This window comes from Onychomys torridus, chromosome 4, assembly GCF_903995425.1.
Source record: "Onychomys torridus chromosome 4, mOncTor1.1, whole genome shotgun sequence".
Taxonomy (NCBI): Eukaryota; Metazoa; Chordata; class Mammalia; order Rodentia; family Cricetidae; genus Onychomys; species Onychomys torridus.
Window position 1 is genome coordinate 68,867,966 of NC_050446.1, and position 18,480 is coordinate 68,886,445.

Below are 18,480 nucleotides of genomic sequence, written 5' to 3' on the forward strand. Positions count from 1 at the left end.
CTCAAACTTGGGTATTTTTGCCTGCCTCTGCCTCTTGTCTTGAGTGCGGGGATTAAAAGCATGAGCCACCACCGACTGGCTAACTTTGCAGTTTCCTTGGCTTCCTGAGTCTCTCTCCTTTCCAGAGGATGTTTCACTTTGGAGGGAACAGCTATACAATACTGGAATGGGTCTTAATATCTATTACTGTTAAGAGATCAAGATGCCTTAATACAGGAAGACCACGTGAATCCTAGTGTGTGAAGCACATCTAATCCCACTACTCGGAAAGTGAAGAAAGTAGGATCAGTTCAAGGCCATCCTTGGGTATAAAGGAGTTCAAGGCCAATCTAGGCTGTAAGAAATTGACTCAAAAGACAAAACAAATGACCCCAGGCTAAACCAATCCTTGAACATCTTGAATTTCCAGCTTCTGAAACTGTGTCCACAGGTTAGCCCATTTGGTATGCTTGGTCATGTCCTGGCACAATCATGGCCCTCAGTGACTAGTTAGGAAGATAGTAATATTTAGAGATAATTATACATGTATTATTTTTATTATGTGTATGTGGGAGGGGTATATGCCCATGAATGCAGGTACCTGTGGAAGTCAAAAGTGTTGAATGCCCTGGAGCTGAGGTTATAGGTAGTTGTGAGCTGCCTGCCTGCCTGCAGCGCCACCCCTCCCACCAGGATGGTCATGGACTCACTAAGCAAACTGCCAGTTAATTGATTCCTTTTATAAGTTGCCTTGGTTATGGTCGCTTCATAGCAATAGTACAGTAGCCAATACTGGAACTCAATGCTGTAGACCAGGCAGGCTTTGAACTCAGATCTGCCTGCCTCTGGTGGCAATAAAGGCATGCAATATCACTCCCCCGCTGGGAAACCCTGTATTAAAAATAAAAACAATGAGGGAGCTAGAGAGATGGCTCAGCAGTTAAGAGCACTGGCTGCTCTTCCAGAAAACTGGGGTTCAATTCCCAGCACCCACAATGGCAGCTTACAACTGTCTGCAACTCCAGTTCCAGGGGATCTGACACACCCCAATACACACAAAATAAAACTAAAAGCCGGGGCTGGAGAGATGGCTCAGTGGTTAAAAAAATACAAATCCATCTCTTTTTTTAAAAAAGATTTTATTTATTTATTATACATACAGTGTTCTGTCTGCATGTATGCGAAGAGGGCACCAGATCTCATTACAGATGGTTGTGAGCCACCATGTGGTTGCTGGGAATTGAACTCAGGACCTCTGGAAGAACAGCGAGTGCTCTTAACCTCTGAGCCATTTCTCCAGCCCCAAGAATTTCATAGTGGAAGACTGAAATTTTTTTTTTTTTTTTGAGCTGAGGATCGAACCCAGGGCCTTGCGCTTGCTAGGCAAGTGTTCTACCACTGAGCTAAATCCCTAACCCCTAATAAATCTTTAAAAAAAAAAAAAACAAAAAACAAGGGTGGGATGGGAGGGTCACACACACACCTTTAATCTCAGAGGCAGAGGCAGGGGGGTCTCTAAATTGGAGGCAAGCCTGGTCTACAGAGTGAGTTACAGGACAGCCAAGGCTACACAGAGAAACTCCATCTCAAAAAGAAAAAAAAAAAAAGACCTTAGTATGGTGGTATCTGCCTTTAATCTCAGCACTCAGGAAACAGAGGTAGGCAGATCTCTGTGAGTTCTAGGCCAGCAGGGGCTACATGGTGATATCCAGCCTCAAAACAAACAAACAACCTGAAAAACTAAAATCTAAAAACAAAAACAAAAGGCCAAGATGGCTTAGTGAGTAAAGGAGCTTGCAGCCAAGCCTGATGACCTCGACTCCTAGGACCCACATGGAAGGAGAGAAGAGACTCTTGAAAGTTGTCCTCTGACATACATATATACATGTATGTGTCTCTCACAGGCACAAACACATCCACACTCTCAAAAACAAAACCAGGGCCAGAGAGATGCCTCAATGTCTACAAACACTTGGTCGTACAAAGGACCCTGATGCCATTTCCAGCATCCACACAAGAGCTCACAACCCTCTGTACCTAATCCCAGTTCCATGTGATCTGACTACCTCTTCTGACATCTGTGGGAACCAGACATACATGTGGGGTGTGAGTATGTGTAGGTATATGTACACATATGCAGCCTAAAACACTCAATACCACTAAAAATAAATAAATCTAATAAGCCAAGTGGTGTTAGTCCATGCCTTTCATTCTAGTAGTGAGGAGGCAGAAGTAGGTGGATCTCTGTAAGTTCAAAGCCAGCCTAGTCTATAGAGCAAGATGTAGATAGCCAGGGCCACACTGAGAAACAATGTCTTGAAAAACAAAAACAAAAACAAAACAAACAAACCCCACAAACTGGAGACATATAGGCCATCAGCAGTTCTGGAGGAGGAACTCCAGCAAGAGCTGGTCTGAACCAGTTCTGTAGTATGGCAGCCATTACCAAAGAAGAGGAAGAACAAAAATTAATGATGCCGAAACATTTCAAGGTGTTCCCATGTTACCTTGTAGCATGCAGACAGGTCAGGCAGGTCGTATTCTAGAGGAAAACTGTATTTTCTCCTTCAGGATCTTTGTGTGGGTTCAGCTGAACCATCATAAGGTACACCAACATGAAAGCCCCAGTCCCCAGTCCCCCAACCCCCCCACCCCCAGCAATCAACAACTCTGAATGCATCAGTTCTTCTCAAACAGTTTAATAGCAAATAAACAAAGGAAGGTACCACACTTGGCAGATACAAAATGACTTTTTGTCCGTGTGTCTGTGCAATTAAAACAGATTTAGGTTCCCCATTGGGACAAAAGGAAAAACACACAAAAAAAAGGAAGGAGAGTCCTTTTAAACACATACTCCCTTGCTCCAAACTTTTAACAACTTTTTTTCTTTTTTAATCCACTACACAAACTGTGATTAGGTAAGAAAAGCGACAAGGGCTCTTCTTGCCCTTTTTTTTTTAAACCATTAAAGCAAAATCCATAATTTTCTACAGAGTACAACACAAGTTCACACACACACACAAAAGACATCTTTTGTAAATCAAACAGGAAAAAAGGAAAGCTCAAACACGGTCAAGGAAAAGCATTTCTACGGCTGAATCCCGACTTTAAGTTGATTGAATCCCGTTGCTGCTGCAGAACAGACTGTGCGTTTGGTCATAGTGGCAATTTTTTCTCTTCACATTGTGAAATCACTTTACATTGTTTTCTAGTAGAAAAGGCAAAAAACTGTACAAAACCCCTAGTGTTAAATACAACGTTTGTACCAATAAAAAACTCACACAGGTTTGTCTCCAAAATGTAAAGTTTCTTTTTTTTTTCTTTTTAAATTATTCACAAAAAGCAGCTGGAAATCAGAAAGGCAGCTGCCGCTCCAGGGTCTCAAATCCATTAAAACCACTACAGAACAATTAAAACAATCAGAGAGAAAAGGAAAAGGAAGCAATGTCCAACATTTGGCATTTGGTTTTATCCACAGGTTTTCCCAGAGCTCCTCTTGGAATTGAAAGCAAAATATATTGGCAAACACAGCTTCTCAATACACAGAAAGGGGAGCCTCAGCGCCTCCTGCCGACAGAGGCGGCTCTGTGCAATCAGACTGTGGGGCACACAGCAGGATCTCTCAGGCTAGGGCTCTGGCTTCATCCCATCTCACACCACCCCTGCCAGGACATTAAGCAGCCTATCTACAGGGGTCCTCCATTTGGCTGCCTTTTCTTCCTAGTAAGGTGGCCTCAAGCATAATATACTGGGCAAGCTGAGGGGTCCCAGAGCAGAAATTCTGCTGGAGTCCTTCATCTCCTGGCTAGATGACGCTAGTCAGTGCTTCATACCCCACCCCATCCCTTGCCACATCTGCCACCCTTCCCTGGACAATCTTGCTTCCACTCTCCCTCCTGCCAGTGCTTATGTCTCAGTGGGTCTGTCCAAATCCTCCCTGCTGCCTCTGCTCTTCACAGACCCATCCCTGTCTACTCCTTTCTTCTAGCCTCTCTCCTCCTGTTCACATTCTTCAAGTCCCCAAGACCCTGAGGCTGGATGCTGCTACAAGAGAAGAGGGTAAGTTTCCCTTAGGAAACCAAAGAACTGGCTGGCCTGGCACCCGGGGACAGTAGCTATTTGGCTCTTCACGCAATTTAATAACGAATTCTTGCCCTTACCCCAAGTCTACGAGCTGAGTAGGAGCAGAGCCACAGTGAAGAGCCAGTGTGGGGTGGTTGGTGCCCAGGGCTGTAAACAGTGTGAAGACTGTAGTATTTATTGTGCTTGTCACCTAGGGAAAGAGCAGGCAGGTGTACTGCCACTCAGTGTGCAGAGGGCTTCCTGTGGGTAGTTAGGAGCACAGCACCCTCCCTCCTCTGTGACTGAGCCTTCTGTGCTAGGCTTCCTGCCTACCCACGGCCACCTCTGGTTCTACTTTCGCCTCTCCAGCCCCCTGGACTCCCTGAGCAGAGCAGCCAGCCTCCTGGATGCCCCACTGAGACCTGGAGGCCGCAAAGAGCGACAGTCTAAGTGCACAGGCAAACACTCTAGGGGCAATAGAGGAGAAAGTTGCCACTTGAAAATAAAACAATACAATCTTGAGAAAAAAATATCAACCCCATAACAATTTAAAACATCTTCTTTGAAACCCCTTTTAAATCAGTCAGTTTTTGCACAAACTATAGAAAACAGAGAGGTGAAGGTGATACATACGAAGGTGTGAAGAAACAGCAGGAAACATGCACAACTTGTCTTTTCTGGGCATAATCTTAGTAGGAAAGGAAAAATTCAAAACAAAAAGGCAAAAACAATACAAAACCCCCAAAAATTTCAAAGCATCACATTTTGCTGTGGAGACTGTAGAAATATGCATGGATGTGAGCTGGTTGAGCTGAGGGGAGGGGAAGGGGCCTTAGGGTTTCCCTGTAGGGCTGCTTCAGGAAGAACCACAAAAGGAAAACAAAAAGCTGGCTGGGGCCCAAACCTCAGCCTCAGCGAAAAGGGAACGAGTGGGGGTATTTCAGGTGTTTTCTGCAGTTGAGAACTCAGAAAAACAAAAATTAATAATAACACATGCGGTCTCCTCAAGCCCCAAAACTATATCAGCAAAATGTGTTCAGGAGCCTCAAAGATTTTAGTGACATCGTTTATTTCATTGTTTATTTCAAAGTTGTCTTTAAACTAAGCACACAGAGGAACAAGGCCTGGAAGCGGACTGGCTGTGTGTTCACAGGGACACAAACACCACAGGGCATGTGCTAGTAGGGCTGCTCTGAGACAGTTACAAAGAATTGGAATCACAAAATCAAGTGGTTATCTTATGAAGTTCTAGAAAAATAGATTTTTTTTATATTCAAATGCAAGTTTAAATATTTTTCCCTTCAGCAGTCGTTCTAGCAAAACCAATTTTGGCAGCACAAAAGGGAAAAAAAATAGAAAGAAAAAAGAAAAAACAAGGAAAGAAACAAACATAATAAAATACACATCAGCATCAAAGGTCAACACAAGGTCAAAGGTGAGAGTTCAAGCATCAGAGAAGCTGAAGAGACAGGGATTTGGACGATGTACTTGACGCCACATCGACATGCTTTAGGCACAACGATGAACAAACGGCAGGAATCTAGAAAAAAAACAAACCAGAAAGAGGGAGACCCACTGAGTTACACAGAGCAATACGTCCAAACAGAGAGAAGACGACACTCACTGTGTACAGCCCTGACATAGGAGGCGGGGAGGGGAGGGTGGGGAGTGACAGGGACTTTTGCACATGCTAACAATGGACACAGGGAAAAGTTCAAAAGGACATGGAGGACACCAAGAGAACATCCAACTGCCAGAGACGGAAGGGAACCTAAGGCTTGGATTTCCTGCAAAGCACCTAACACATCAAGACAGTCTCTGGGGTAAGCAGGGCCTCAGCCTCTTTCCTACTACCTGGCAAGACCCAAGGGGAGAGGAAACAAAAGATGCTGACTTGAGCATAAGGGAGATTATTTAGGGTAGAAGGCCAGTTTCTTGCTCGATCTTGGATGGCCCTTTGATCCCAGAAATCCAAGCCCTAAGCTTCCACAGAGGCCATGGCCACTCGAGTGGAACCCAGGACATAGCGGTCGGGCTGCGGTGAAGGCAAATCAATGGCATGACAGAATCCAAGAAACCAACTACAGCAGAAAACACACTGTGAGTGAACCCTCCCCTCCACACAACAGAAATGGACTGCTTTAAGACTCCATCCACTTCAGTCTCCAGTCTGAGCTGACCCCTTCCACAGCAAGACTTATAGGGAGCAGCTTCTTCAACACAACCATCTTTGGCCTGGGGAGAGAACTGTGCTCAAGGACAGTGCTCCTGCTGTGCTTAGGAACTGGGCAAAGGGGGAGAGGAGAAGTGCATGGTCTCCCCAGCTGGCTGGGTGCCTGAGCACACCATGGCTCTGCTGGGGCAAGTGCTCCTTGTAGAGCCACAAGTAGGTATGAAGTTCAGGGTCTGTTCCAAAGGTGGGGGTCACACCTTTGCCTCTAATATCATTAGGAAGATAGTTTCCTAAGGTCCTAGAGCACAGGACAAATCTGTGGACAAATGGTGAAATGAGAGAGAGAGAAGGGGAAGACAGAATAGAAGGTTAGGGAGCACAGCACTGGCAGGCCCTGTGGAGCACAGCTCTCGCCTCTGCCGATTCACAGCATTAATGTTAGCCTTCCCCTTGGACAGGTTACCTGGGCTGCAACAGTCACAGAAAGTCAGTAGTTTCAATCATACACAGCACCCCGTGTGTACAACAATCACATTCTGGATTCTACAAAATCCTGGCCTTTTCCAGAGATATAATTTAGGTAATAAATATTCTCCACCCCGGAGCTGTATAAAACTTCTATAAAAATAGAAACGACATTCTTGGTTCCAGCCAGTTGGGATTCAGAACAGTGCCTGCCCAACCTAGCATTTTCTTTCTTTTTTTTTTTAAAGTTTTTTTTTATTTTTATTTTTTATTTTTGCATTTATTTAAAAAAAATCCCATCATTACCCTGGAAGCCTTTAGAACAGTTTTATCTTGAAACACAGGACACTTTTCTCCCATTTCACAGAATTCAAGTTTACGTGGTTCAGTTTAAGAAGTGTATTATTTCATGTTTCTTAAGAGGACAATAGACCCAACTTATCACTATGAGAAGAGAACAGCTGTCCCAGTTTCAATGGGATAATCCAACACTAACCTGTACAACAGCAAGATGGTCAATCCCTGTCTATTACATACAGAGACAGCATGACAAGCAGAAGTGTCCCCATCTGACTTAAAAACAGGCTAGCCCCTTTCTTTTAATCTCTGTTGCTAGGAGTCAAGACTTTTAACGTGAGGTTTAAGCTTCCAAGGACCCAGGAATCCAAGCCCTGGCTGTGGCCGAGAGTCATATGCTTATGGGGCTACCTCTGCTCAGATGCACATTCCCAAAAGTATTTCTTGGAGCAGAAGCAGAGCCCAGAGGCTGTGTGGGACACTGGAAAACACTGGAGTTAAGATTGATGAAGGGCAGCAGAGAGCTAACGGTAAGCATGATGACAAAATGAACATGGGCTAATACTGAGGTAAATCAACACTAAACCCACATGGAGCCTGTACTCTCTTCCGTCTCTAGGAGAGGCTTGTCAGACCCCTGTGGGAACTCAACCTCTGGGACACCTTCGCCAAAGAGGCCAGAGGGCACGTCTGCACTCTCCTGAATATTAGGCTCTGCTCAAATACAGCATCCTGGCCTGAAGAGACCTTGACTTAGGTCCATCAAGAAGCAGGGCCCTCCTTCCTCAATCAGATGGCTTCTGGTCGCTCTGCCTGTGAACAGCACCCTTGTTGGCTAGATGCTGCAAGAGCTTCTTAGATTCACCCTCAAGAGGGAACTATAGTGGGGAAGGAGGCAATATTCCTCGCTGTGGTGAACTTCCATAGACTTTTTTTCAAAATAAACTGTTGGAAACGGGCCATGGTTCTAACTTCACACTGAAATAAACTAAAAAATGACCTCTTTGGCTGTTTCCCCCAAACAACCACCAGCCAGGCAGGACAATACAATACCAATGTGAGCTGGGATGGCTAGTAATGGGCATCTCTCTCTGTTCTTTGCATATTTCAGGATAAACGAAGAAGTGCTTTATTTACTGAGACTTGCTGACCCCCTTTTATGAAAGTCAGAAATCCAGGACAAAAAAATCAGAAAAATGGGTGGGTGGCAGAAGCTTAGCATTTCCACAGAGAGCAGCAGGTTGATGAAGGGTCGAGATGCCAAGCTACCTCACCCACTCTGCCCCTGTAGCTCATTAGATCTTACCCACCCTTGCACTCAGGGAAAGAGGTTTGGGAGAAATCAACTTTCTGTCTGCTCAGTCCTCTCTCTTTTGGTGGTTTGGGGCACATTCTGATCATCTTTTAAACCATTCCCCCTTCCTCAGGGTGGACTGGTTGGTGTTGGTCCTTCTCAACATACTGGTTACAAACACAGCAAACTTTAAATAAAGGGAAAAGAAACAAAAACAAAAACAAAACAAAAAACCCCTCAGGATATGGCACCTAAACTCCAAAGTAAAACACTGGACACCAAAGCACAAACTTGTCCTCTGTACGAAGCGACACTCCCACAGAAGGCAGTAGCTGAGTCTTCAGGGCAAGTTGTGCCTGTGAGAGTGGCAGGGATCAGGGTCCAGGGCTGTCAACACACAGCCTTAGGGCTTCGAATGGTTAAGGGTGCTCCTCCCCCACTTACCAGAAGATCTTCTCACTCCAGTCTCGGAGGGGAGCACGCTCAGTAGGGCTTACTGTCATTCTTGGAACGTTTGAGCTGCACTTTAAGCCTCTTCATTCCAATCTGAAAGCCGTTCATGGACTGGATGGCAGCTTGAGCTGAGACAGGATTGTCATAACTTACAAAACCTGTGTGTCCAAGCAGAAACCTAGGTGAGAGACTGAGTCCTCCTTATGCAAGAGGTTATCTTATATGTTTAGTCTCAAACCTCAACTGTTCTCAGCAGAGATGACAATTTGGGAAAAACATCAACATGAAAACAATTAAGTTCCCAGTGGTACCACCTCTGGACGAGCACTGTGAGCAGAAATCACCCCCTTGTACTCAGAGAAAAGTGACGCTCAAAGAGGTCATATGATTGGCCCAGGTCAAACTCAAAAGCAGCTTTTGGGGGCTGGAGAGATGGCACAGAGGTTAAGAGTGCTGCTGTTCCAGAGGTCCTGAGTTCAATTCCCAGCAACCACGTGGCTCACAGCCCTCTGTATGAGGTCTGGTGCCCTCTACTGGTGCAGGCATACACAGAGGCAGAATGTTGTATACATAATAAATAAATAATCTTTAAAAAAAAAAAAAAAAAAAGCTTTCTCTGAATTTGTCAGCAGCTCCTTTCTTTCTCAGTGGCAAAATATTTCAACCCATCCTGACACCAAAAGAGAAGCCAACATACCAAAACACTTGCTCAGGTTGGTCTGCTTGTCTATGAAAACCTTGGCAGACACGACATTCCCAAAGGGCATAAACATCTGCAGCAGGTCCTGGTCTCCAAACTCCTGGGGCAGGTGATAGATGAACAGGTTGGCTCCCTCTGGACCTTCAAATATCCGATGATTAGAAAAGTATCAGTGTTAAGTATGCTTATCAGCCAGAGCCAAGAGTCTCTCATTCCCATCCATACCAACACTAGCAAAATCAACAAATTTATTCTTTGAGGGGAACTAAACAGATTCTCTAAACACAAAGCAGGAAACCTAGCAGAAATTCCAAGATTTCTCCCTTTGCATATAGCCATGTGGCATCTCATGGAAAGATGTCTTTTTGGTATTTTGTTTTTCTTCTGTTTTGTTTTGTTTTTTTGAGACAAGGTTTCTCTGTGTAACAGCTCTGACTGTCCTTGAACTCAGAGATCCGCCTGCCTCTGCCTCCCAAGTGCTGGGATTACAGGCGTGCACCACTATTTTTGTTTCAAAGATGTTAAAGTCACGCCTTGCCAGAGACAGTGTACAGGGATTGGAAAGAAGGCGGATCTGCACGTACAGTAGTAAAACATAAACCAAACCCACAGGGAATAAGGAAAAGGGGGTAAAATGGGGTCTATAGTCAAAACAAGTTTCAGCCTGTGATCCTACCACTCAGGAGGCTGAGATAGGAGGATCTCAACAAATTCAAGGTCTGCCTGGGCTACACAGTAAGACTACCCTGCCTCAAAAACAAAAATAAGTAACAGAAATTAGGTTTCCAAGCACAGAGGTGGTGGTGCACGCCTTTACCCTCAGAACTTGGAAGGCAGAGGCCAGCTACAGAGTGAGATCCAAGACAGCCAGGGTTATTACAAAGGAAAAACCTGTCTTGAAACCCCTCACCTCCACCCAAAAAAATAAATTAGGTTTCAAAACTGTGCCTGGACACTAAAGGGCAGACAAACAGACTGGTAATGCCACTGGACACTAAAGGGCAGACAAACAGACTGGTAATGCCACTGGCAAGAAGGGGAGCAACAAGTAACAGTGGGGTGCTAGAAGAGTTTCTAGCGGACTGTATCCCAGTCAAAAGAAGACATTTTGTAAATGGACCTCTGCTTACCACTTTACTTACAATGGGGTGTTCTAATCAAGAGTGACTAAGTAAGCAGCAGTCCAGCCACCCTCCAGCCAGTCTCTAGCTGGTATCAAACACAGGCCCTTTACTGCCTGCAGGTCCACACACCTGCCATCTTTGTAACACTACTCCTCTTCCTCCTACACACACACGAGGTGTCTGCTTCCTCATATAACACCAGCTCACACACCAAAGCCAAGAAGGATGCTTGTTTTCTCCATTAGTGCCTAAACCTTATCATGCTGTGATTATAGAAACCCAGTCAAACCCGAATACTAAGGTGCTAGCAGGAACACTGTATGGAAAGTCTCTTCTAAATTTAATATAATTCATATTAAAGGACACATTTCTCACTCCATGAAACCTACTGACTACATCACTCTATCTCATCACATCTCAGTACCTCATTTAAGACATACATTCATCAGAAAGAGAGGTGTCAGATTGATATCCCTAGAAGGAATACTTAAGACAATCCTGACAGATTCGTAACCCACAGAAGACTTCCTAAATGAAGATTCTTGTCAGATGATCGGATGCAATAATTACAATGTTTATTTCTTTGATCACAAACTAAGAGGATCTGACACCACCACCCGCCCCCAAACTGCAACAGCACTGCACTTCATAGTCTTTATCGGTCTGTCCTTACCTTGGCTGGGCAGAGGTTAGTCTGGCCACCTAGATTGTTTCCCCAAACCTCGACTTCAATTCTGGTGCACTCACCTTCCTTCTGGCTTCCAGCAGCACCAATACTCTGCTGTGTCAATAAATTCTGGTTGTACAGAGTGGGGAGTGCCGCGGCAGCGTATTGCTGGATCCCCGAATATGCCTGGGTGAGGGCCTCCATAGTGCTTCCAGTGCCGTTGGAAAGGCCACTGCTGCCCAGACCACCATTCAATGCAGCCATTCCTTTGTTGGGGGAAGAACAAGGTTAATATATTGGAAAGATTCAACTGATGCTGAAGACAGATATACCTAAGTTACTAGAAAATTGACCCTCCCAGCAAAATTTGCCCTTTCACCTCTCTCTTAGGGAGTCTATTTATCTGACTGATCCCATTTCAGGACACTTCACCAGGCTTCAATGCTTATGGGAACATCAAACACTCCACACACCCTCACTGCTCTCCTCTTTACTGTTTTTTAGCACACGGAAGGACTGACACCATTCACAAATGCCTGTACCTGTTTTTCATCTTCTTCATACAAAGCTGGAATATGTAAACTCAGCCCCAGAACCAGGGACTTATAAGATGTGAGTAAATGCTATCATTAAAAATAGCATCCAACATTTACTGAGCATGTTCTGTGTAGCAGGCACCGAACTAAATGTGCTCATCAGCCCTTTGCCTATGTTCTCATTCTCATTTATCGATTGACTGATTGATTGAGTGGGTAGGTGGGTGGTTTGTTTTTTGAGACAGGGTTTCTCTGTGCAGCCCTGACTGTCCAGGAACTCACTCTGTAGCCCAGGCTGGGCTCAAACTCAGAAATCAATCTGCACCTGCCTCCCAAGTACTGGGATTAAAGGTGCACTGCCGCCGTCATCTGGCTCATTTAACATCGTCTTCATAAAAGGTTATTTTGTATTTTAAAATTTTGTGTGGGTGCTTTGCCTGTACATATAACTGTACACCATGTATGTGGGGCCATGAAGGCCAGAAAAGGATGTCAGTTGTGATCCATCATGTCGATGCTGGGAACCAAAGCCAGGACCTCTGGAAGAGTAGCCGGTGCTCTTAACAGCTGAACCATCTCTCCAGCTGCTCATTTAAATTTTTTTTGGTGTTTTTGTTTTTGTTTTTGTTTTTTTAAGACCAAGTTTCTATGTGTAGCCCGGGCTATTCTCAAACTCATAGAGATCTTCTTGCCTCTGCCTCTCCAGTGCTGAGATTTAAAAGCATGTGCCACCACCACCTGGCATCATTTAATGTCTTAAGAACCCTTCAAAGTATTCTATTACTCTATGGATAAGAAAATGACCGTTAGAATGATGGTTCAAGGTTACAACTAGCTAAGCAGCAGAGCCTGACAAAATCCTGATTATTTCTAACTTCTCTTGAGCCAAGGCAATTTATCCAACCGGTACTGGGTTAGTCTATAATGTGCCGTTTATAAAGTAGCTGGATGACAACCAGGGGCTGCCCATTACCTGCCAAAGAGCCAACGTTGAGGCCAGCTGTTGCTCCGGCTAATGTCTGCAGGGCTCCAAGTGAGGCTATGGGGTTGACAGAGTTACTGCTGCTGGAGCTCGGGGAAGACCCTGCTATTAGAAATTGAGGAGTTAAATCAACAAGAACCAAAGCACAAGAATGATCCTACCTAACTCTTCTATCTGCAAAAGAGGTTTTGCAATTACCAAATTACTGAAATAACATCTGAGAGTGGTTCAGTGGGTAAAGGTGCTTGGCCATCAATTCTAAGGACCTGAGCTCCATTCCTGGGAAAGAATCATCTGCTACAAGTTGTCCTCTGATTGCTACATAGGTAATATATATACGTGGTGTGCACATTTGCAGAGTCACAAATGAACACACACACACACACACACACACACACACACACACACACACACACACGTAATATCATTAAAAATTTTTATTTTACCCGGGCGGTGGTGGCGCACGCCTTTAATCCCAGCACTCAGGAGGCAGAGCCAGGCGGATCTCTGTGAGTTCGAGGCCAGCCTGGTCTACAGAGCGAGTTTCTGGATAGGCTCCAAAACTACAGAGAGAAACTCTGTCTCTAAAAACCAAAAACCAAAACAAACAAACAAACAAACAAACAAATTATTTTAAATTGTATAGATGTGTAGCTGAGTAAAAGTATAAATACATGTGAACACAGGCTTACAGAGGGTAGAAAAGGAAGTTGAATTCTCTGGAGTTACAGGCTTGTGAGTTGCTTACTGTGGGTGCTAAGAACCAAGCTCAGGTCTGTTGAAAGACCAGTACATGCTGTTAACCACTGAACCACCTCTCCTGCCTTAATAACTTAAATTTAGGAGGAGACACCAAGACCCAAGACCTCTGAATCTTTGTTCATAATACAACCCACCAAGATGACATCTCCTCCCCGACCCCCACAAGCCTTCAAACAGAGGATCAGTCCAAGAAACACAATGCTCCCTGCTGGCCCCTTACCTGAACTGGTGAGTACACTGAGAGGACTGCTGGATGTAGTGAGGGCATTGGTACCACTTGGTGTGTTCTGAGCTGCACTAGCTGCTGCAGCTAGTGCAGCCAAATTCTGTAGCTGCATTGCATTTAACCCTGAAATATCCAGAAAAAGACATCAATCAGCAGATTAGGTGTCCAACATGTATTCCAGCAATGCTTTAAAATGTCCCAGACAAAGAAGAACTATCCTATGTAAGAATATACTTATTTTCTATATTTTCCATAATATACTACAGGGATATAAAAGATCTAGTAATATTTAAAATGCTAGGGTTTTAATTCAGTGGTACAGCACATATTACCATGCACGAGGCCTTGGGTTCTCTCCTCAGCAGGGAGGAAAGGAGAAGAAACCTAGAGCTTGTTAATCCAATAGCAATAGCACTCCAAACGGGCACTAATACAGAGGTGGGCAAAACTGAATGAGGAGCATACCCGTGACCTATCACGGGGCTAGGAGCTCAAAGGAACAGTGCTAAAAGCCACAGTAAAAAAAGTCCCCCTTAAACACACATAAGTGCACTAAAGAAGTAGGGGACAGAGATCTAGAAGGCTCCCATGGTAACAGGAAAGAACAGTAATAGGAGAAGGAATAAAGAAAACACTGCCACTGTAACAGTAGATTAATCATCAGAAGAAGGCAGGAAAAAATGTGAGGGAAAATATTTTAAGATTTATTTATTTATTATACATACAGTGTTCTGTCTGCATGTATCCCTGCAGGCCAGAAGAGGGCACCAGATCTCATTACAGATGGTTGTGAGCCACCATGTGGTTGCTGGGAACTGAACTCAGGACCTCTGGAAGAGCAGTCGGTGCTCTTAACCACTGAGCCAGCTCTCCAGCCCGAGGGAAAATATTTTAAGTAAAACCTTAGTTATACAGATTTAAGAACAAATTTGACTACATAGAGAAACCCTGTCTCAAGAAAGCTAAAAAAACAAAACAAACAAACAAAAAAAACCCCAAACCAAAATCAAGCCAGGCAGTGGTGTTGCATGCCTTTAATTCCAGCACTTGGGAGGCAGAGGCAGGCAGATCTCTGTGAGTTTGAAGCCAGCCTGGGCTACAGAGAGAGATCCAGGATAGGCACCAAAACTACACTGAGAAACCCTGTTTCGAAAAACAAAAACAAAAACAAACAAACAAAAACAAAAAGAATGAATTTGAATTGTGCTATGGATTTTGTAAAGCATTTTACTAGAGGACATATATACTATCAGGACAGGAAATGGACAAAAGTAAAAACACTATACATTACAATTTAATAATTTCCCCAAAACAGAAAAAAATCAAATTCCCTAGGACAAAACCAATCACTATCAACCCTTCAAAATGCAGTTCACTAAACATGTCCCTCTTTCTCCATGTGTATGATTAGCTATACCCGACTGCACAGGGTACAGGCACAGGCTGCTGTGGGACTACTCACATTCTGCCCCCTCAGACTTTTCTGTCAGCCTGTGGCTCAAGTCTGTCTTGAGAACTTCATTTGGTACAAACCATGTTAGTGATAATCTAAATTTTCCATGCATTTTTTTTGTTGTTTTCGAGACAATGTTTCATGTATCTTAACAGCAACAACAACAGCATGAATTCAGAAACACAAAAACTCCTTGGTTCTAGCAGCTTTGGGTAAGCATTTACATAAAGTTACTGATTGTTACTTCATTATATAGTGCTCTTGACCATTTTCCTTCCCCAACAGCAACTGAGAATTAAGTATACCAGACAACTTCAGAGCAATGTGGCTTCAACCAACAACCAGGCTCCATAACAGAGAAAAGACATTCTGAGTCCTAAGACAGTCAGTCACCTTATGTAAGGGATGAAAAGGTTTGGCAGAGACGGTGCAAAGCCCTCAGACTGAGACAGCCGTGCGCTGCGCCGCTGCTCCTCTGCTGCAGCAGTGAGGCACTTACCTCCCATCGGGTGGAGGCCGCTCAGGGTGCTGAGGTTCCCAGAGGAGGCGGTCTGCTGAAGGAGCTGCAAATAAAGCTAGACATTACACCAAAAAACAGAACAAGAGTGAGAGTGAGGGCTGGTTCTGCATCTGGGATAACTCTACAGCACAGCAAAGCAAGAGTGCAGAGGCCCCCAGAGAGAAGGCAGTCAAAGACAGATCCCAAGCCAACAGAACGCAAGCCTATTGACTACATGCGACAAGAGCACCACACCACAGCCCGGCCCACAAGACTGCTCACTGGAGAGTGAGTTAAGCTCTGGGTAGCAGAATACAGCCCAGCAAAGAACAAAAACAGCACAAAGAAATAACCTAGGTCCAAGCGCTAGCACACCTTATGGGTTATGTATGGGCCATTTCTAGTTTCTTTCTTTCTTGCCCATGTTCTCCCAGTAAGGCCAACACATCATATTCTTTAGGTTACAACCACTAACTCGTTTATTTTATTATTATTTTGTTATTGTTTGAGACAGGTTCAAACTATTTAGCCTTGGTTGGCCTCAAACTCAAAATCTAGACCAGGCTATCCCTGAATTCAGAGCTCTACCAGCATCTGACTCCTCAGAGCTGAGATTAAAGGTATACACCATTACACCCAGCCTTCCACTTAACTATTTTATGTGCATTGGTGTTTTGTCTGCATATATGTCTATGTGAGGATGTCAGACCTTGGACTTACAGACAGTTGTGAGCTGTCATGTGGTTGCTGGGAATTGAACTCGGGTCCTCTGGAAGAACAGTCAGTGCTCTTAACCACTGAGTCATCTCTCCAGCCCCCCACTTAACTATTTTAAATTATCATATTGGATCTTATTTTAGTATTTCTTGTATGTATGTGTGTGCACGCGTGTGTGCAAGCATGTGTAGTTGAGACAGGGTCTCTCTTTTATGTAGCTCCAGCGGTCCTTGAACTCACTATGTAGACCAGGCTGGCCTCAAACTCAGAGATCTGCCTCCCTCTGTCCCCCTGAGTGCTAGGATTAAAGGCGTGCACCACCACTTCTGGCTAGAGATCATTTTCAAAGCATTATTCTGGTGGAAAACTACATTATCTCTAAACTTATAAATTAAGTTATTTCTTAATGCCAGGAACATTATCTATTGAAATATATAGAATAATCTTTCATCTTTTCTTATCTAATTTTAAAGACATACTAGTTAGAATAAATTGGTAGTTCTAAGATTTAAGAAATATGGAAACCAGTGGGCATCAAGTTAGTTAGAACTCAGTACGAGCTGTAGTGGGTAGCCATTCCAGCTTTGACCTGGAAGTACCACCCCTACTGAGGTTTCTCGGTAACTGTCATGCCTACAAGGCCGAGTCAAGACACGACCCTTGAAGACCCGAGATCAGATGGGCCGGCTCTCTTGGTTCCTGGATCCTGGACACTGTAGGGAGACCGAGCAGAGTTCTCCAGAGAACACCGCTGGACTGCACTTTCCCAGACCCTGTTACCTATCTCTTCACTTGTAAGTTACCCCACAAAATAAACCTCCCTTTTAACTATGTGGAGTGGCCTTAATATTTAAACCAATAACAGGCCAACAGAACTATTATCTTTCCTGTTTCCGCACAGAATTAGTATCTGAAAGAATGAAGAACGAAAAACTGCAGTAGTCATTTCTATATGCACATTTCCAAACGAGCCATACAGACTTAAGATTTCACCATTTATAGATTCAGAGAAGTCAAGGTTTCAGTCTGGCCAAGAACTCACTGTGCATCACAGGCTGACCTAGAACTCATCTTCCTGCCATGGACCCCCAAGCACTAGAATTATAGTAATGTGCTACTATGCTCAAAGATGCCCTTTTCCTTTGTGTCTCACAATTTTAATAATCTCCTGTGAGATTATTATTGATTAAAACCTAAATAATAGATTAGAGGTGGATCTTCTTTTAGACTGTATGACTCAAAGTCACTAACAGAGAAATCAATTAAAGGAAACCTATTTACAATTTGGCAAATGCAACAGATATGTACCTATATTTCTCATTTAAGAACATCCATTTTAATTTTAGGATCTTTTAGTGCACTGAAAGATACATTTATCATGCTTTCAGGGAAGACTCAATAAAAGATTTTGATGAGCTGGGTGGTGGTGGCCCATGCCTTTAACCCCAGGACTCCGGAGGCAGAGGCAGGTGGATCTCCTGTGAGTTCCAGGCCAGCCTGGTTTACAAAGGGAGTTCCAGACGAGCCAGGGTTACACAGTTACCCTGTCTTAAAAAAAAAAAAAAAAAAAAAAAAAAAAAAAAAAAAAAAAAAAAAAAAAAAGGTGCCTACTAGAAAAAGACATGGAAAATAGGATGAACAGTGAGGATTTCTTGAGGATATCTCTTGGAGGCAGGGAATCACAAGATATTTATAAATCTTTAAATTAAAAGCATAATTTCACTTGAATTGTAGCAAATGCCTCAAGATTAAAGCATAAAGGAGACAGACATGACTACAACTGACACTCCTCAATTTCTACTGCATACAATCTCGACCTGCCCAAAGCTGCAAACGCCATTGTTTGTTAGCTAGAGACGGCAGAGGAAAACAGCTAGGAGCTTGCACAATCTGCAGAAAGCACACCACACAACTCACTGCTAAGTACTGGGGCCCGAGAGTGTTCAGACCAGCCAGGTTCCCCCACACAGACGCTGCGCTGATCTGCTGCATCTGCTGCTGGAGCTGCTGGGCCATCCTCTTCTGTTCTTTGTCCTTCTGGGTGTCGGCAAATTTCACCACCATGGGAGAGGAGCAACCCTAGGAAACCAC

At 44.0% G+C, this 18,480-nt stretch overlaps 1 protein-coding gene across 16 annotated transcripts in view; it reads right to left on the reverse strand.

The window, feature by feature from the left end:
- Nucleotides 1–2,662: 2,662 nt before the first annotated feature.
- The window catches only part of Celf1 (CUGBP Elav-like family member 1), an 80,161-nt gene continuing 64,343 nt past the window's right edge, over nucleotides 2,663–18,480 (reverse strand). For 3 of the 16 annotated variants that reach the window (XM_036186619.1, XM_036186615.1, XM_036186607.1), the window contains 8 exons: nucleotides 18,307–18,468; nucleotides 15,673–15,748; nucleotides 13,715–13,843; nucleotides 12,724–12,834; nucleotides 11,295–11,480; nucleotides 9,421–9,564; nucleotides 8,715–8,881; nucleotides 2,663–5,581 (listed from right to left, as the gene is read on the reverse strand). In XM_036186619.1, the coding sequence (XP_036042512.1) occupies nucleotides 8,754–8,881; nucleotides 9,421–9,564; nucleotides 11,295–11,480; nucleotides 12,724–12,834; nucleotides 13,715–13,843; nucleotides 15,673–15,748; nucleotides 18,307–18,468 (936 nt within the window). In that variant the 3' untranslated portion in view covers nucleotides 2,663–5,581; nucleotides 8,715–8,753. Of the gene's footprint in view, nucleotides 8,627–8,714; nucleotides 8,882–9,420; nucleotides 9,565–11,294; nucleotides 11,481–12,723; nucleotides 12,838–13,714; nucleotides 13,844–15,672; nucleotides 15,749–18,306; nucleotides 18,469–18,480 lie in introns of all 16 variants that reach the window. The other 13 variants (XM_036186621.1, XM_036186618.1, XM_036186613.1 and 10 more) reach the window with 7 other exon arrangements.